Below are 20639 nucleotides of genomic sequence, written 5' to 3'. Positions count from 1 at the left end.
AGCCTGCATGTGAGCATCCTGCAAACTGGATCTTATAGGTCTGCGTGGAGCTGCCAGTTTTAAGGCTTAATGAAACAGCGTCCCGAAGGAAACGTCATGACCTAAAAAGACTTCAGAGTCATACTACAGCCCATCTAGGGCCTATAGCTTTAAGAAAATATAGATTTTCGTATCCCCAGACCTTTTTATAACTGCAAGTAATTTTTCCCTGCACTACTGTGTTAGTCTGTCAGTCCATCTCCAAAATGTGCGAAAGAAGAGAAGTACGACCGCCAAGTCAAGTTGAAGGAGCAAAAAGGAGCAAACTTTAATTTCCCATGATTATCAACAGGAGACTTTTTGTGAGCATAATTTTCTAACTACCAACATCAATTATTGGGCAGAAAAACAAAATGGTGCATCCGCGTGGCCAACACAAAACGTCTTCATTTTCAGTTCAGTTCTAAACAGCAATAAGGCAAATAAAGATTAGCATAGCAACAAAAAACAAAATACATATCTATATATCTATAGAGAGAGGAGGAAAACATCCAACCCAGAAAGTTACCCTCTGGTCATAGGACATGCAAAAACTATGTGTTGATAAAGAATGAGGTGGTTCCTTACAAAAATTGATATTTTAAACACTTAGACCCTAAATATGTCAATGATCATGGGCATCTAGCTAGTTATGGTTGCCTTATCCAGCAAGGGTGTAACAGAAATGTAGAGTGCAAACAGATAATCTACTATTCTACAGATAATTCATACAGAAAGGGGGTATAAATATAAATTTGATGCCCTGTACAGGATGGGGATGTATCACCTGCACATCTGGAGTTGGCCACAAACTGACCTGAGTTTGTTAGTAATTAATTATTGAGGACATTTATTTTTTATTATGTATTAGTAACTTGTTTTGAAGAAACACATTCAAATCTTTGTGGTTGCTTTTTGTCTCCGTGGCTGCCTGAGAACTTTTTTCCAGGTTCTCTCTGCAATTGACAGATGAAAAAAAACTATCAGGGGGACATCTTAACTATTTAAACCCATTTTAGGGTCAGAGTCAAGGTAGCTACGTTCATGACAAACATGAACATGCATTTCAATGATGTGAAAATCAAAGTTGCTCAGATCACAAGGACAGCAAGGTTTAGTACAATGTGGAAGTAACTCAGAGATACTGATTTAAAAAAGCTACATGAGAACTTCACAAGCGTCCATATAAAGCATGTGACATGAGAACTTACAACACATGCAGAGTACTGAAACTAAGACACAAAGTTTGCTAAAGAACAAACTGTCTGTTCTGTCTTATACGATGGCCTGCTATTTGTGACAGTTTCACTCTTTTCTCTTGTCTATAAGCTAAAGAATTCAAGTCCTACTTACACAGACATTACACTTGGGTTATCATGTCTTAATAATTAAAAGATGCCGTTTTGCCAGATTTCATAGTTCACATACAACATACAACCTCCAAACCTGTAACCAGTAGACTTTCCAAAATACATCTCTAAATAACTTTCACCAAAGTCCAACATGGTGAAATCTCCAATACATTTGTTCTCAGATGGAGTCTTAGAAGTTTTCATCATCTTTTGTAGTGAGTAGTCATCAGGTACCCCACAACAGGCATGTCTTTTTAGCTAATGATTTCTCTTATTAAATTGTTCTCTTGCTTCACATCACTGCAAAAAACCAGGTTCTTTAATCTTACATAAATTATCTAATTTGTATGCATGTTTTTCGACATATGACTTAAGGACAAGGGTCTTTGTGGAGTACTGCCTTCTTGATTTGGCTTATTTGATGCTTTTAGCTAGCGTGTATATGCTCAAGATGATCCCTATCTGCTGGCTTTAGTGGCTTCAGGGCCAGCAGAAAAGAATGAAAACTTCACTCAGTCGTAAGCTGGTTATGGTGCTTTCACTTTCACTCTTTTGCACTACTAAAAGGATACATTTTTAAGAAAAAAAAAAACCCAAATTGTCTCCCTATATGCAGATCTGTGGACCCTTCATCCTCAGATCTGGAGACAAAGATGTTTTAGTTTTACGTTTAGATTTTTGAAGCGCTAATTGCACCACTTGTTCTTTGCGGACCACCTTGAGAAAGACCTGTCTTGAAAGACGGCAGACTACACTAGCTTACTTATCACTGAAAACCTCAATGAAAACAGCCTTTATTCAGAAAACTTTCCAACTCAAAGCTGAGAAAGAAAAGCAAATGATTCTTGGCTGTGTATTCCTCAAATATCATTTCAACTCTTTGAGGCACAACACCGCAAGCACTTTTGAGTTCACACAAATAGCCAAACAGTGGTTTCACACTCCTCTCTCGTGTATGCTTAGATGTGATCAAATGCACAGCCTCAATTCAAGCTTTTGAGTTTTAAAAAAGTTGCCATGTCAACTGCTTCAAGAGTTGTGTCCGCTTTTGTTGTCTCTCTCTCTCTCTCTCTCTCTCTCTCTCCAAGTCACAGAGGACGTACTGTTGAGTTAGCTTGGAGGACTTTTGTGAGACACCTCTTCTTCTCCATCTTTCTCAGCTTTTGGAGCAAGATTCACAACCATACCGCCTGGAGTTCCAGAGGGTTCAGGGGCACAGAAGGGACAAGATGACACAGTCGCCCCTCTCCCCACTCAGGATTCGCTCGGACCTTCCACCCTCCTTGACCTGTCCAAGGTCTAGCCTCTCCAACTGCGCTGCTCCGGCGACGACAGCTTTCTCCTTCGCCATGTCTTCGCATGTGAGCAGCAGTGCCTTCTCTCCTCCACCGTACTCCCGCTCTCGTCTCTTGCTCTCTTCCTGTCCAGCTCTACTCCCATTTTGCTCTCACTCTTGTGATTGGTTGGTTTCTCACGGTCTCTCTCCTGTTACTTTCACACAGTGGTGCTTCGGTTGTAGCAGTGGAAAACGGGTATCCATGTTTGTTCTTTTTTGTTATTACCCAGATTAAAATACCGATGAACTAAGCTTCACACAGGCCTAGCTCCTTTCCAGCAACCTGCAAGACAATGAAAAGAAAGAAAAAAAAACAAATTGTAGGAAAAATGTTTTTTATGTGTGTGTCTATGTATGTATCAATGTAAGTGTGTACATAAAGAGAGAGAGATAAATAGATAGATAGATAGATAGATAGATACACACACTCATTTGAGAAAATACACTTACAGCAATAATTGGATCATTTAGGAAATCGTTTTTTCGCTTAATTGGTGAGAGTTATATGAGAAGATCACTACCACTCATGTCTTTATGGTAAATATGAAGCTGGAAGTAGGAGACAGTTAGCCTGGCTTTGTGCGACAGTACCAACCTCTAAAGCTCATGTAACACGTTATATCTTGTTGATTTCCTGAAGTCTGCAGTGAGTGCTTGGCAGCCTCACGGTGACGACAAGACTTACAATAGTCCAACACATAACTCTTTGTAAAACAGCAACATAACATGTTTACATGAAGGGTTGTATGGAAAAACCAAAAATCCTGGCTAGGCATTTCCCCATTTTCCAAGGTTTTGCTAAGCTAACTGTCTCATTGTTCCAGTTTCTTATCTAGCATTCTTTCTCATGTAATTCTCAGCAGGAAAACAAATGAGCAGATTTTCCTAAAATGGGAGACTGTTCCTTTATTTTCAGTGAGTCAGCTAAGTCCACATTGGAATTTCTTACAGTCTAGTACTGGGACAGTCCAGTCACACCACCATGTTGGTAGGCCCGCTCCCCCTGGTAGGTGGAGTCCTGGGACAAAGCCACATCAATCTGGGACTTGAACTCATCTCCTAGGTAACTGTCCTATAATGGGACAAACAGAAAGCGAAAGAAACCAGTCAACAGTTATTCCCTCACTTCTTTCCACTCAGAAAAGGAATAAGTGGTTTTAGAAAAGATGAAGTCTTCAATTGAAAAGGAAAACTGGACAAGACCTTGGAATATATGTGCAGACAGCCCTGGCACTGAGTATTAATTGCTGTGAATAAACAGACTGCAAAGAGCTTGTCTCATAAAGTGCACCTAGTTAGCACTTCATAAAATCTCTTGAATGTTAAATTTATGATAACGATTTATCCCCAATAAATGACAGTGCAGCAAACAAACCTGGGAGAGTTCAGGCTGGGAGAGCCCAGGTTGACTCATCTGTGACGGTTGGCTCATGTTGATGTAGCCCTGTGTCAGAGGCCCCTGGGAGAAGGGCTGGGAGCCCAGGTCCTGGCTGGCCTGGCTGCCGCTCAGGTGTCCTCCACGGTCCGCACCTCCGTTCCCTCCACCATGGTTTCCCATGTTGCCGCGATTTCTTTGACGGCCACCTCGAGTCCCGCCTCCTCCTCCACTGCCTGCCTTGCCTTTCATGCCTCCACCACGGCCTGGAGGAAAAGTAGTCAGGTATCACAGTTCAGACAAGTGTTTTAGAGCAGCTTTAACCGTTGAAAATGTAGGCCTCTAAGGGGTATGAAGTTAGCATGGCTCTTACAGTTTTACATCTTTCTCACCTGTTGTGGGCCCATTCACCTGTCCCATGTACCCAGAGGGCGGTATGGGGGGCATCACAAGGTTGAATGGGATCGGGATGTTCAAGGAGGTCATGGGACTGGGGCTTGTGCCAATCATACCGATCTGGTCATGGGTCTGGAAATACATGTTTGACATACGCCCTGTAGTGGAAAGAACTACATGTTAATTTTACTTCCTTTTAAATTATTTGGCTGTGTGCAGAGCTAGTATTGTAGAATGACAGTGCACTTACTCCTTGTTTTTGTATTTAAGATACTTTACTAAGCACATTCAACCTGTTTACAATAAACTAGCAAAGCAGATAAAGTATATGTCCTTTCTAAACTTTCTAACATTTGAGTTAAGAATGAGTGTGGTTTTCAAAATGACTCACCATTGCTGCTGCGGTCATAAACAGATCCAGGAATGAGGGCCTCCCTGGCATCATACATGGCAGTGCTCATGAATCGACCCCCCTGTAAAACAAAAAGGAAATGAAACGCTATTTTCAACAAGTGTTTTTAGGCCACAAATCATTTATTATTGCGTGCTCTTTGATATATTACTGTTTTCATTAAACTCGTAATCCTAGGCGCATTGGTAAATTTTGAAATGCATCCTACATACTTCACATGCTCCACCGGGGAAAAAAAAAACAACCTCATGATGGCTAAAGTCTTTGACTTAAGAAACCCTGATTTCACTGCTCTATATGTTTAGTGTATAAAATACACACAGACACAAACACACACACTAAACTCACAGGGTTGATGGTGTTGACCAACTTGCGTGGCTTGCTGAACTGCATGAGGCTCTCCCTTAAGTTGTTGAGGGGGCCTTCGACCAGGACCTTCTGCTCCTTGTAGTAGTTCAGCAGGTGGTTCCAGAGGGGCTGCTTGGACAGGGCCTTAGGGTTTCCCACAATGATCACACCATACCTATGTGACAGAAGCAGAAGAGGATTATTAACAAAGACGTAATGATTCAGTTAACACAAGTGGGGTAAGCAGTCATAATAGTCACTGCAAAGTAGTGTTATTTTATTTCGTGTTGTTTTACCTGGCCCTGGTGAGTGCCACATTGAGACGTCGGGGATCGTTAAGGAAGCCGATGCCCTGGTGCTCATTGGCCCTCACACATGACAGGATGATGAAGTCTTTCTCTCTGCCTTGAAAGGCATCCACACTGGCTATCTCCACCTCCTACAGAAAGAATGAAGAGAAATTAGTGGGGAAAAAAACTGACTGATGATTTAGGCGACACATTTCGTAATTGTGAGAAATAATCTGGTTGTGCTTTCTTCACAAATGCAGGACTGTTTAAGGTAAATGGCTACAGACTATAGGTTTTGGAGCCCAATCAGCCTCGTCTTAGACCAAACTTAACATTTTACTGGATATCACTTTAAATGGTTGCTATAGGTGCTTCTGTTCAAGTGTGAAATTCAACATTTAAACTGCAAAAAATAATGGTCTCTCTACCTGATAGAGCTTGGTATGGAGAGAGCCACTGAACTGCATGTACTGGACCAGGTACGACCTCTGTCCCTCGTAGGGGGTAATGATGCCGATCTGATCAGGTTTTGCTCCAGCCTTCAGCAACCTTGTGGTTATCTTCTCCACATTGGCTGCCTCAGTCCTGCATGAACAAGCAGGGTCGTTATACGATGGAGAACATTTTTTATAATGATTAATCATGTTACGGAAATGAATTGTAAATTGTGCTTGACTGCTATACTGCACCAAGGTAGCCAAAAGTAGGGGGGGCAAGGGGCCATTGGAAAAAAAAACAAGTGTGTGGTTTCACTGATGTCTCCACATGCCAGTTACTCATTCTGAAATTAGAGCTGGTAGAGTGAAAACCTAATTTTAACCACACATTTAACAAGATTTTGACTAATTTGGGTGATATGATCCCGAATAGCTTTAAAGGGGTGCAGCCAAATGAGAATAAAATGTTTGAAATTACTTAAAAAGCATATCTTGAAGCTTTAGCCCTCTGATAACATTAATAATCTGTTTCTGCAACCTGCTGGCATTGATGTCGTATAGTTTATATCATATAGTTTGCATACCACCTAAGCAATGTAAAGTGCCTATAGTGGCAGCATGTTTATGAGAGAAATGTAAACAGGTTATCAAACTATCAAATAAAGAATAAGATAATTAGCTATTTTCAGGTACATTCCTTAGTATATTGAAGGATAAACATATCAGGTCAACATAGTGATCCAGAAAGTTCAAACCTGTTGAGGTAGGATGTTCCAGAGCTGGCAATTTCCTCTTGGCCTTGTGTGACGTAAAAGAACATCGGCTTGTCAGGCTGCGGCCACTGAAAGTCAAAGCCTTTCTTCACACGGTCCGCTGTAGAAAGAGCAAACAAACATATATGACTAAGGAGTGGTGTCGAGGTTGTACAGCGAAGTACACTGACTTATGTGTACCTTAAAAGACGAAGACTGACAGGATAAGCTGTGGGCATTATGCACGTCTATGTTACGCCTGCTTCGAGAATGATAATAGATAAATACATTTAAAAAAGGCGGAAATACAGGTAAAGCAGACCTTATACAACCAGTAGTGCTGTGTCTACCAAAAGGTTCAATACAAGATCTGACAGGGTCACTGGACAGTCAAGTCAAGTTCGCTTTAAACTGTGTGGAGCAAGCAGTCAAGGACAAGTGCAGGAACATTTAGCTGCATTCTGAAGCCTGATCAGGAATTTAGAGGGCAGTTTCAAAAGCTTTCACTTGGTGTGAAACGGGAAAACCATAAACGGGATTTCAAACAAAAGTTTATTTTCATCTTACCAGCAGTGACTCCGTTCTGCAGAGAGCCTTCATAGAAGATGTTTGAGGGGAAGGCACTGAGGGCTGGGTGCATGCGGTACTGGACCTGCAGACGGATTGGCCGGATCCCCAGAACTACCAGACGCTCAAACAGAGACTGGGACAGACCTGCTTTAGCTGCTTTCTTACACATCACCACAGGACCCAGCTGGCAGTGATCACCCACTAAAATCAACTGGGGGGTGCAGATGATTACAAAGTTAAGAGGACAAGTCATGGAAACAAAATAAATATTTCTGGACACCATAGACCCACAACTGAGGAATGACAGAACTTTCAGCAGATAGCTGATGCCATAGAATGATTCATATGTATTTTCACTCATGAAACTCCAACCTGCTTGGCCCCCAGGACGACAGGCACCATGCACTCTGGTTCAGTGGCCTGGGTGCTCTCATCAATCAGGATTGAGCGGAACTGCATCTTGGCCAGACGAGGATCCCCCGCCCCAACACAGGTACAACAGATCACATCAGCATTCTGGGAAAGAGATAAGGAATAAAGCAGATGTGTTTATGAACAATGAAATAATACTAGTTGCTAAGCTTTCCTACCTTTTTAAAAAAAATGTTGTAAAACCAATACCATGGCACATACTCTTTTCAGTGTGCCTGAATGGATAAGCATAAAAACAATTTGCCACTTGAAAGTAACCGGTAAATCTAAATTGGTGTACAGTGTTGTGTCTAGCACTGTCAGAAACAGGATAACATTTGGTAGGATTTCAGCAAGACCAGTTTTCATACCATAAGCAGCTCCCTCTCAGCAGTGCGTCTCAGAGCTCGGTAGCGCTTCTCGTCTGAGGAGGACAGCTCGCCAGTCTCGTCCTTCAGCTGTTGGAGCTTCTGAAGCTCTGGCATACTGCAGGTTTGAATGATTTCACCCGAGATTACTGTTGTGCTTGAGAGCAAAGAATAGTATCTGTAACAAGTATTACTTAAAGGTCAAGAATCATTGTAGGCACCAAGGATTGTATTTTTTCTTCCCATATTCCAATTTGTTACCACACAATATTATACCAAAGTCAAGCTTATGCCTCTCACAGGAATTGGTGGGAAAATTATCCTCTTTAAGTTGTAAATTATTAGTGGGACTAACTGGTACCTAACTACCTGGTTACAAAAAAAGAAAAAAGAAAAGAAAAGAAAAAAAAAAACTAGTACTCACAGTTGCACCAAAAAAAGCAAACAAAAGTAAACCATACACACCAAAATCATACTTCTTTAAAAATGATTATTAATCCGAGCCGGTCTGTGTTACCTGTCCATGTTACGCGTCTGGTTGTGCAAAGCCAGGAAGGACACAGGCGAGTCAATGGCTTCCCTGCTCTTGGCACACAGCCTCACTACCTTGAGTCCTGTCTGGTGGATCTTCTCTGTCAGCTGGTCAACAGCAATGTTACTGGGAGCACACACCAGCACCGGCCTGAAGAGATACAAGTTACAGTACTGTCTTAAGGACCACAACACACAGCCAAGCCATTTTTCAAGAACAGTATCAGCAGTTTAATTTTTAAATTTATTTCAAATGATTAAATGCCAATCAGTAAAAAAAGAATAATAAATTGGATATCCTAAAAGACAGATGCTCGAAAAAAAAAAAAAGAAAAAAGTAAAAACATTTATTTGTGTATTACCCATTTCCCTGTCTAGCCAGATGGTAGACAATGGTGGCAGAGGTTACAGTCTTCCCAGTGCCAGGAGGACCCTGGATCAGACTGAGGGGACGCTGCAGCACTGTCTTCACAGCATACACCTGCATTACAACAAACCACATTAATTTCGTTGAGAGGAAAAGAATGAACAAGTTTGAAACTCTACAAACTATTTAAACTACCAAAAAAGACCCCTATATACTACCAGCGGGAAGCCTAACAATACTTTTTGTGATACGAGTGACCTCAATCTTAAAACTCTGTATCATCTCTGTCATGTGTTTTCTGTAATGTACGGGTGGGCACTGTCATCATTTTTCTGATGATATATTACCAAAGTATATCAATTAAAACAGTTTAGTTGTCTCTCTAAATCACCTGGGAGTGGTTAAGATCAGGTAGGCCTTGAGCGGTGAAGCGTTTGGGCAGCTGACACTTGATGACCACATCTTCTACCTCATGTCCCAGCAGTTTGTGGTAGATGTAACCAGACACTGAAGTCTCATCCACAGCAAATGTCTTCAGGGCACTCTGCATCCTGGATGATGGAAACAGTAATACTGAGACAAGGTTGTAAAGTGGATCTAAAAAAAGACCCATCACTGGAATGGAAAAACTTTGCCAATTTTTTTTTTCTTTACTGACAAAATTATTGTATTCATTTACTTTGTCAAGGAATTGTTTCATTATCAGTGGTACAAAATATTAAATATAGAGCAAAGTTATTCATTGCATGCTGACAAGCTTCAAACATCAGACTTAATACAGTGAATACAGTAGTGCCATGCAAGAAAAACAAGAACTTCTTTGGAATATTTTGATGCGTATATATACTTTGGCCAACTGACTGACTGACTAACTAAGCATAACTCTTACACTCAAACATGAAAAAACACATTTTTCGATAAAATACTCCCTTAATTTAACAGATAGATAAAAGTTGGGTTTCAGAACTTGCGTACAGAGCAAAAGATGAAAGTTTGTCCTTTTATGATTTATATTTTATAGAGTTTGAAGGATAAACATATCAGGTCAGCGTGTGTGTGCACTTTTCTTGTGAATACCTGTCAAAGGAAGTGGATTTCCACACAAAGTCAACCTGAAAGTTGTGTGGGATCTCCACCGGAGCCCCGGCACTGCTCCTTAGCTCTATGGCAATCTCATCACCATAGTCTGGTACAGTAACTCAAGGAAGAGGTACTTTGAACACATAGTGTACTTATTATCATATCTGTGGTGATTGCTTTGATAGTTTGTCTATTGTGCTTTATTTATTTGTGATGTGAGGTGGGATGTCTCCAAGGTTCTATCAGTAATATTTAACTCCTCATTTTAATTCCAGTTACTCCTCTGTTACCTGCTGCCGACATTCCAAGCTTTATAAAGAGGTAAAACCTCTGCACAAGATTTTGTTTAACCAAAACCCAGCTGAATATCAATGCAGCATTTAGAAATTCTAAAATTTGAATTTCTTCAAAATTTTGAAATATTGGGTAGATGCACTAACAATTGTCTTGATATGCAGCCTCAGGTCGTATTCCTGGAGTACTATATCACTTAACAGGTGGTAAAAGGCATTAGCGAAATTTATATATAGAATTTAATTCCAAAAACCAATGAGGACTGTGGACAGAAGAGACAAGTTTGCCAATGTTGTAACAGATTCCTAGAGCTGCCACTAGATGTTACTAAAGACCCATATTTCACAAATGGGACATTTACTTTCATTTCTAATGAACCACAACTTAATTAAGAGGCCCATATGCCTTTGTCACACTTTGGCTAAAGTGATAAATGTGTGGATTACAGACACACTGGTAAAATGTTAGATACAGTATGTCCATTGTAAAAGTCATAAGGATACTATCAGGGACTTTGATGACATGTCCAATGCCTTTCCATGGAGGGGCCAGGTCTCCTTTGTACCTCAGGCAAATTTCATCTCCCTGCATCAGTCGCATATCTGGAGGACAGCAGAAAACACAGATGCAAAAACGATAACAGGATGGTGTAAAAATAATTATCAGAAGATTAATTTAAAGACTTAACATCATCGTAAGTGAAAGCCACATGTACAGTATTTTAATAGTTATCAATATTTGTTTTTTGACACTCATGGATCTTTGTGTCAGAACAGCAACAAAAATTTCACTCATAAAGAAAGCACGATAGTGATAAAACTTGAAACAAAACTACAAATAAATACCTGAGTCCGTCTTGGGAAGAGTGAAATATGCAATCCTCTTTTTGTTCAGTCCCAAGTCCCATCTGACCGTAATGTTGTCTTGAGTCTGTTAGGAAGCAATATTAAAAAGATATATTTAACACTTAAATAGCAGCAGAAACCTTTTTATAGTCAAAATTATTACATACAACTAAAGACTACAGTTTTGCATGAAACCATAGGGGAAAAGGCTGAATAGTAACTGAAACAACATAATTTGCTGAGTAGTGCAATAACAATCCTCCTTTATCTCCAGCATTAAAAAATAAACTAAATTCAACTACAACTGAAACAATTTATTGATTAACTGATTATTTGATCTACATAAAATGAATCATTAACTAATTAGACAAACAATGAATCACTTGACTTATTTTTTATACAAATATAGCAAGCATAAACCAAATGTTATTTTAATTTAAATATTTCTCAAGTTTTTCTTTACCTGGGACTCTTTGAGTTTCTTATCGTAGTCAGCTTCCAGCTTCACAAGAGGACCAAAGATGTTCTGGTACTGATAGGCATCTTCATAGCGGAGCAGGACGTGTTGGGGCTCCTCATCCACACCAGGCTTCTCCAGGTCCTCCAAGGTCGCAGTGGGATTTTCCTGCAAGGAAGAGAGAGACAGACACACACATGATCACACAGGACGAAACATCGTCACGGCTTGGATAAATCACTTATATTGTTAATGTTATGCTATGAGCACGTAGAAAAGAAATACAGAAAAGAACTGCTAGGTGTAAGCAAACTTCCACACAATAGGAAACAAAAAAAACAATAAAATAGCAACACAGGCATGAAATGGGCAGTGAAAGTGATACTGAACATAAAGAAATAGCTCAGCACACATGCAGTTAATTTATTTGCATCACATCCAACTGTATGACTATATCTGGTTAACTCTATAGATAAGCCTTACCCATGATCAAATTTAAGTTATATGGGTTTAGAGTATTTACATAATACAATTGCTGGTGTGTGCAAGGACAGCTGCGCTGACAGTACCTTCCAGAGTTCCTCCAGTTTGTTGATCTGCTGGGCAGTGATCTGACGGGCCCTGAGCTGCTCTTGTTCTGAGGGGATTTTGACCAGCCAGGACAGGAAGCAGCGGTCCTGGATGAGAGGCTGCCACTGTGAGCTGTCCCAGTTGATGTCTTTCAGGCTGCTCTGGCTGGCACATGGCTGTCTGAGTCACAATCAAAACAAAAATGTCAAATGGCCCCATTAGCAGGGAGTTCAGAGTGCATAGTCAACTCCATAAACGTGCCCTTACCTGCACAGTAACACAACTACTGAATCGGCCTTGGCAGGGATGAAGCCCAGCAGGAAGACATTGCGACAGCCACAGTTATAGCACTCCAGTACCGTTTCCCCCAGAGGGCCGTCTTTATGCAGGGTCACCTCCTTGGACTTTGCTCTCACCAGGTGGTTTACAATGTGGCTAAAGGTAAGGAGAATGATAATTAATGCCCCAGCTGGAAGAAACACAAAAGACTACAGTCCTGTATAGAGTGAGGGTGTATTCACTAGCCATATGTCCTTACACCTACAGTAGGATCAACATGTCTGGATGATTTTTATTCTAATTGGACCGAAATGAAAGATGTTTGAAAAAGAATCTAGAAAAACTCCAAGATTCGCTAAGGATTAATAAGGAAAACTTACAACCCAAACAATCCTTGGAGGCAATCATCAGCTAAACTGACTTTAAGTGGTTCTAACTGCGTTCACATCATTACCAACTGTGTTACTATTTGCTCATGGTTACATCTCATTAACTTGTATATGACCAAATACTGTTTGCCAATAAAGTGATAAAAGTTCGGTTACTGTTTAAACTTTATCACAAAGAGGAGGAAACCAGGTGATCATAGACAACACTGCTCTGATTTGAGGAAATTCATAGTATTTGGCCAGTGTATTCTGGCACTATGTACCATTCTGCTTTATTAAAGGGCTGATTCAGTTTTGAGTCAATTTTACATTTATTATACCTATTAAAGAAAAATTTGGCTAATTTAAATTAAGATTTCAAAGAAAATATCTCTCTATTTTGGACTTGAATAGCTTCAAATTAGCTTTACTGGCCCTTGAAAGTCAATAAGCATATTTATTTATCTGCCAGCTGTCGTAACTCTGTACAATGAGGTTAGGACTAATGTACAGTCCTAACAGAGGCTTCTGAACACAATAAATACTTGTTGTTACAGTTGCTGTGTACTGTACTCTTGTGACCATGATATTGTACCTGTGAATGATTCTCTCCCAGTTCATTTAGCTGAGTATCACCAGGGAGGTTCACTAAAAATCTGATAAGTCACTATATCTTACCTGCCAGATGTGTTTCCACGGCCATTACAAAACCATTTCTTGCTGGTATTGCAGTAGACCACACAGGCTGGATCATGAATCCCACAATAACTAAAACAGAGGAGGGTCAAAATTAAAAAAGAAAGACAAAACATTACTTCTAAGACCATGGACCTGTTTATAATCTAATCTATGTGATAACAGAACAAGCACAAAACAAATTATGCAGATAATTTACGATAAATTCTATAAACAGACTCAGATTATACTGCAGGATCTCTCGTGTAACAAACCTATCCTTTATTAATGGAACTAAAATCAAAGAGAAACAACTTTCCATCTTCAGCAATAGAACATGATCTATAAAGTGATATTTCTTTTATCCATTTTCAGGACCACATAACTTAGAGTCACTTAGAGTAGCTGGTGGAATAAACTTTACAAATGTTATGTAAATGTTAATGTAAACTATTCAGAAAACTGTCCTGTGTCATGAAAATTTGACAGCTTTTGAGAAACTCTTTATTTTGTTTCCTGAGGGAAGTATGTACCAAAATTAAACACAATTTTGCTGATAGGTGTCAAAATTTATTTAAACACATTGGCAAGAAGATGATAGCATATTTGTAGAGAAAACCGAGGCCCCGATTCACTATCTAACAGACTTTGTTTTCATTGGCAATCTTCAGCAAAGAGTATTAAAATATTTGAAACTGCTACTGATCTGCTGGTGAAAGATATTGTGATACATCAGTTTTTACAGAAACAAACTGAGTGGTTATCTTATCTCACTGAGCAACTGAGAATGTCTGGCATGTCAGACATACTCAGTTGGACTTATTTGGTACAGCCAAACTAACATCTGACAGCCAGTTTGTCGGTTAGACAGCATATGAGCTGTGAGTATGAGAACAGCAGTACTGCTTGACATGACATTCAAACAATATTGATTATTCATCATTGACATTAGACATGATAAAAGATGTTCTGATAATTGGGTTTATGTGTCATCTGTATAGTATGTGAATTAGTGTATGTAGGAGTTACTGTATGGAAGTGTGTGTGTTGCCAGTACAGTAAACTACTGAAATTAAGGATAGACAAACACGAGAACACTAAGTGTTGATATGTTCAGTCAGAGGCTGAGAGTGTTGGAAAAGTATCATAAAATTAAAATATATCCTCAGATATTATGTTAAAAAAATGCATATGGACAGGGCCCCTCAACCCACTGACACTGAGTTTTAAAAAAGTGGCTACAGGCCATTTCCTGTACCTGCAGGCATGTACAGGAAGATCCTTGGTATAGTAGGTGTCCTCCTCATCCTCCTCAAAGTTCAGCTCTGCCAGCAACTGACTGGCTTTTACCACAGGGTCGTCTCCATTCTGTAGCACCCCGTCAGGACCATTAACCTGAGGAGACAGGTGTGGAGAGTTATAAATATGAATTGAAACTTTATGTCAGCATTATGTGGGATGAATTAATATTGCAGGATCACGGATTGTGCAAAGACTGGGCAGCCAAACAGATAGATAAAGCCTTGGATGATCATATATTTCAACTGCAGTCTAACTTGCTGACTCTCACATCAAGAAATGGTTTGTTGAGGCACTATCACACTGACTGTATCTAACTACTTGTGTCCACTCACCTGTGTGATTACTGTCGTCAGTGGACACTGAAAGTAGTTAGTACATGTAAGTGCTAGTACGTATAAATATGGGCATCTGTGGCTGGTCTGTAATACTGGTAAATCCCTGACACTCTTGGTTTGTATTGCAAAGTCCTGAATCTTGACGTGCTAGCCGCGTTAGCATGCTAACTGTGAGAGCTAGTTAGCTAGCATGCTAGCCAATTAGCGGGATAAAAGTATGGTTAATAGATGCAAGGCGTCATCGTGCTAACAGCAGGTAGCCACCTTATTGTGAGCTAACGTTAGCTCATTCTCGGTTTTGTCAACACAGTAGAAGACGTATTTTGACACCGAGCTGTCATGAATAATGGCACGCACCTGGCTGTCTAGCTGACTCTGGGTCTGGCCTTGGGTCTGGGTCTGGCTCGGCAGGGTAAAATCGGTAAAGTCGTACTCGGAGCCCTGGGTGTCCGCTCCCAGCAGCTCGGCTTCCTCGGTGTCCAGAAACGTTAGAGTCTGCGAGCTCGGCCCGTACGCCTCGACACTCATGTTTTTGTCTTCTTATTAATGGTACTTTACCCGTTTCCTACGAATATTCCACAAACTGTTGCTGGGAGAAAATGAATAACGGAGACAGACTGTTGATGGGAAAATGACAAACAGTGGCGGTGTGAGAGAGATACCGATAGCCTCGACTGCGGCCGCGTTCCGTTTGTCGCCTCCCCGCTCGTTTCCTTTCCTGCTTCACTCCCACTTGTCTCCTACAGGAAGTCACCTGCAGGGACCGAGGGAAGGGAAGGAGACAAGGAGACTCATGTAAACAGAAATGGGACAATTGTTTGCTTATACTCTCACAAAAGTCTTTTATTAAAAACTCAAAGTTTATTATGCAACAAGGTCAAATCTTTACTCATGTTATTCATTGGTTTGTGCAAGAAATGTGGGATAATTTTTGATAATATAATGATGCTTACCTTTTAATCAGTAACATTTATGGAACATTATTATTTTGTTTTTTTTTATGTCCACCACTGGAACTTGTTTGTTGCCTGCCATCTGCCGAGAACTTTTAACAGGTTAGGTCAGCTCTGAGGCCCTCATAAGTCCTTGTACTTAGAGGTTAAGAGAGGTGATCAAATTGCTTTAGTCCTGTGCCAAAATGAAGGACTAGAAATGCTTCAGTGTGAGAATTTTTGACTAGTTAGGACCAATTTGCTACTTTGAGACAGTAGATAAATTATAGTTCTTCATATTAAGTTTACAAAAAGGCTTTAATAGTTTTTTAATGCACCAATCTGTCAGGTCAGAGCAAGTTCAGCAGGTTTGTCTAACCATGATGTGCAACACCCATTATTACTTTAATTCACCCTGCACCAAAGGAATCCTGAAGTATAAAAGAATTAATTGGAACAACACCCGACAGAGCAGTGGATAGATTCCTGTGCAGATTGCAGAATTTTCAATGTCTGTGTCATTGACAAACAGCAAATTAAAAAATTTCCCAGCCTTTCTAATGTCAAACATCCACAAAAACACAGAAGCAAATTCTCAAATCAAACTTATCGTCCGTTTTTGAACAATTTATTTTTTAAACACAGTATACCTGGAATGAGGAACTGCCATTCTGCCATGGCAAAAAGAAATCATAAATTGCAGTCTTGACAGAGATTAGAGTTTGCAGTTAGGATCTTTTCTCATTCTTTGCTTCCTCAAGTGAATTCAGCCCACTGAGAGGAATCAGATGAGGCTTGTAAAAATATTTTATGAAGCTGCTTACCTTATTATAGGTGTGGTTCTCTGTGTAACATATAAAGCCAAACAACATTAGCATGTATATTTAAGATATGAACAGTAGAAAGGTGAAAGAAACATTCCTTATTACTGATTTTATCCCTCCCAAGCATTCTTTAAAAAAATCCCAAAATTATAGTTCAAATTTTATTGATGCCTAGAGGGTATATTCATGAATCTAAATAGCCAAATTATTATCATTTTTTGTTTGTTTTGGAAAATTAAACCAAAAAAAAGTATACTCAAAGAATAGGGAAGCTGTTAAGACTTTACATTTATGTATTCTCTAGGATATATTTTTACGTCATCTGTTAGGTAACCACATGCCCTGGCTGTCGCTACAATAATAATGGGAGGAAGAAAAAAACGCTATTGTGATTCGTATCAGAAGGAGATCCTTAATGCTACCTAATTTGTTTTCCTACAGTAGGTTACTAGGTCACAAATAAAAGGAGGAACTGAGGAAAGAAATGGAATGTCAACATGTATTGTAGATGTCAGTAACAAAAGAAGTACAGTTTACAAAGCAGTTCAAGTGCAGAAATGCTGCTGCAATATTCAAATATAACATCCGACTAAAGATTTTAGAGCAGGGCAAATAAAACAAAGCCTGAGTGAAGTGTTTTAATTATACACAGATTTAAGCTGGCTTTGCTGTGCAAAGCTGCACTACATACATAGGACAGACACATTAAATTAATCAAATTGCAAATACCGATTGCACGTGCAATATATTCCCTGAGATAAACAAAGTATTATTGGTGTGAATCTTTAAATTTCTTTAGGTTGTAAGTCAGAGTTTGTAAATTTGCTAAGCCGCACAACTAAATCAAAATGTGCTTAAGAGGTTACATTGATTAAACCATTACTAATAGCCAGTGGTCCATTTTGCTTAGCTGATTCTATGAGTCTGCTCAGGTTGTGAGACAGTCATTAGTGGTAAGGCTGGTGTTGATGCTTGTGATTGCAGTGCTCATTGTGTTTGCACTCCTCCTAGGCACAATCCCGCTCCAGCAGGTTCAGCATCTCCTGTATGACAGCCTGAAGGGCTCTACCCAGGTCCTTGCTGCAGTAGGGTTTTTCCAGTGGAGGCACATGGACGAAGGCAGAGTGGCCCTCCCCCCGGTACAGAGACATGTAGTAGGTGTAGTCACACAAATAGCTGGCAAGGGCCAAAGGATGGTCATTAGATTATGTAAAGTTTGTATTATCATGTTTCTACTGTTTCAACTAAATTGATTATTGTTATCATGCAAGTTTTCAATTATTTAGTGTTAAAAAGATACATATTTTGTCTTGTAGGAAGTGCAAGCATGGATATCTATGTCAGGAAGATGCCGACAGAAATTAAACTGAATTCTTTGGAGCAAAAAACAGAAAACAATACACATATTGTATCTTTAATATAGAATAAACATAAATATATATATATATCTATATTAATTGTTCACATCAGACCAAACTCTTAAATGTATGCTCTTGTGGCTTTATTCAGATCAGGCATGAAAATGGACGATGTTTAGTTGGCTGACTGTAGGGAATCATGATATCATTTACTGTATCATAATATTAGCTTTCCCTGTACACAAAATAACACTGAGATAAATCATGTTAGTATCGTTCTTACTGCTCATGTTATTTCACACGGCTAACAATTAACAGACTTTATCTATTTACATTTTATTTATTGCATTTCCTTTCTCTTTTTCATTATATAGTAGAGGTCTAAAAACAAGTGAAGATACAATGATTGGGTAAAGACCAATATGCCTTTTTCACAGAAAACATACTGACATGTCAGGTGTAAATAATTAAAGCAATAACGGCTGAATTCCATTTAGCTGCTCTTGTTTCAGGGCCCTGATATTGTGCATGCTGGAATCATTCATGTTGTTGGTGACACCTGTACTTTTACTAATATGACAAGTAAAAATGTCTGCTGTGTAAAACGTCTTTAAGTAGGTTGAGACCAATATGCAGGGTTAATTGAATGATTCCTTTAAACTCATACAGAATGAGCGCATGTGTGAATTTTCCCACACGTGTAAATAACATCACCTACCTTCCAGCATCATTGGATACAGACACAGCCACCCCAATGTCAGAGTCACTGACCCTTTTGCAGACTGTATCCATGTCCAGGACTGAGCTTATGCAGTCGGGGCCATTCTCGATGCAACACTGTGAGGCTGGGCTGAAGGCGCGGTTGTCCGGACGTTTGTAACCGTTGTTGTGGCCGTACTGCTCCAGAGTGACTGCGGTAGCTGAACCAGAAACACCAACATGGACTGCTAACTGCTCGTCGGACCACAAAAGACAGAGGTGGCAGAGGTTAGTTAGTTTGTTTGTTTGTTTGTTTTTTTTTTTTAGATTTCGATTAATGAATTTTTAGCAACATGTCATATTCAATATGATGGAAATATGTGTTTTAATGTACGGTATTTTGTAATTCCTTGAATACCTGTGGCTTGTGTTGATTCCACAGTGATAGCAGTAGACTCCGAACAGCCTGGTATTCAACAGGCACCTCATACACATAAAGGTCTACTGTCTCACCCAGCCCTAATTGCTCCAGTTCCTGTTGGCAAACACACAGTACACTTTATATAGCCCTTGATTGCAGCGACAGACTCACAATAACCAAATCTCCTTGGCCATTAAAGGCCATATTTGGGTAAAGTTTAGAGGACAAACGCCCTGAACTGGCACCTTTGTTAAATACAGACAACCTGATTGCTGATTACCTGCACTGCCACCCAACTGGAGTTCACTGCATGCTCTCCAAAAGGCTCAAAACCTGCAGAAAAATGGTGTAAAAAATGATCAACCAGGATTCTTCACTGCAGCAATGGTATGGAGTGCAGCAGGATGCTTATCATGGAGAAAGTGATAAGGCTGAAATTTAAAAAAGCACTTTAAATTCAAAGTCTAAAGGTAGCATCAAGTTAAACATTAATTGTAGGAGTTAAGCACATGATACAATGTAAAGACACAGGATGTGATCTCTCTGGCAGGTGACCAGTTAGGGAGATTTGTGTTACTAGACAAAAAGGAAATCTAGTGTTATTCAGTCTCCTCCTGAAGCATGTATTTCTGCTTACTTATCTAAACTGGGAAACAAAATTCTTCTCTTCTGACAGCAACATTATTCTCTGCAGAACAATACTTTTTCCAATGAATCGTTTTTACATATTTATAGCATAAACACAATCATTAAAACATTTTAACCAGATTAATTCTGCAGCTCAGACACGAGTAACTGTGAGCTGTAACAGCACTGTAGTAACATCAAGAAATAATTTGAGAAAGAACTGTCTCTCTCCAATCCCCTGACCAAATAAAACCTCTCACCTGTTACAATGACTGTCTTCTTATTGGCCATTATCCCCAGTCCTTAAGACAACAGTTGTCATAGATATATAGTATGGGGGATCAAATATCCTCTACAAGAATTCCAGGGCTGCCTGCGCTCGCTGCTGTCTTCTTCTGGTTCACTGCCCAAAGTAAACGACACACCAAAGCTGGATGGATTATACTGCCCTCTACTGTACGAGCGGGCATCCAGCCACAGCAGTTCACAGTAAGAAGTGATAAAAACTAGCAAGAGGACATAGATCTCTTCTTGGAATGAGAACAGAGCTCTTTCATCTTTTTGAAGTTTTTTTTAATGAAATAGAATGTAACTGAAGTCACATGTGTAT

General features: G+C 39.7%; 2 protein-coding genes across 3 annotated transcripts; both read right to left on the bottom strand.

The window, feature by feature from the left end:
• Positions 1-277: 277 nt before the first annotated feature.
• Positions 278-15899, bottom strand: LOC120798859 (regulator of nonsense transcripts 1-like). The gene is made up of 24 exons (XM_040143627.1): positions 15526-15899; positions 14790-14926; positions 13535-13624; positions 12477-12644; positions 12209-12389; positions 11646-11807; positions 11183-11267; positions 10841-10939; positions 10041-10149; positions 9355-9514; positions 8959-9077; positions 8583-8747; positions 8069-8183; positions 7659-7802; positions 7284-7497; positions 6720-6837; positions 5956-6112; positions 5534-5676; positions 5238-5412; positions 4869-4950; positions 4474-4635; positions 4082-4347; positions 3656-3778; positions 278-2989 (listed from the first exon to the last, which is right to left on the bottom strand). The coding sequence occupies exons 1-23, from the start codon at positions 15694-15696 to the stop codon at positions 3659-3661; spliced, it is 3342 nt and encodes a 1113-aa protein (XP_039999561.1). The 5' UTR covers positions 15697-15899; the 3' UTR covers positions 278-2989; positions 3656-3658.
• An 866-nt stretch (positions 15900-16765) lies between these two features.
• On the bottom strand, positions 16766-20416 carry LOC120798590 (pyroglutamyl-peptidase 1-like). 2 transcript variants are annotated; one of them, XM_040142977.1, is made up of 5 exons: positions 20290-20416; positions 19683-19735; positions 19376-19516; positions 19001-19233; positions 16766-18100 (listed from the first exon to the last, which is right to left on the bottom strand). In XM_040142977.1, the coding sequence occupies exons 1-5, from the start codon at positions 20318-20320 to the stop codon at positions 17932-17934; spliced, it is 627 nt and encodes a 208-aa protein (XP_039998911.1). In that variant the 5' UTR covers positions 20321-20416; the 3' UTR covers positions 16766-17931. The 2 variants fall into 2 exon arrangements, with proteins under 2 accessions (XP_039998911.1, XP_039998912.1); XM_040142978.1 differs by having other exon boundaries at positions 19400-19516.
• Positions 20417-20639: the final 223 nt, after the last annotated feature.

The sequence above is a fragment of the Xiphias gladius genome, chromosome 14 (assembly GCF_016859285.1).
Source record: "Xiphias gladius isolate SHS-SW01 ecotype Sanya breed wild chromosome 14, ASM1685928v1, whole genome shotgun sequence".
Lineage (NCBI taxonomy): Eukaryota > Metazoa > Chordata > Actinopteri > Istiophoriformes > Xiphiidae > Xiphias > Xiphias gladius.
The sequence above is the reverse complement of the archived record's forward strand: the minus strand, read 5'-3'. Positions and strand labels throughout refer to the sequence as shown.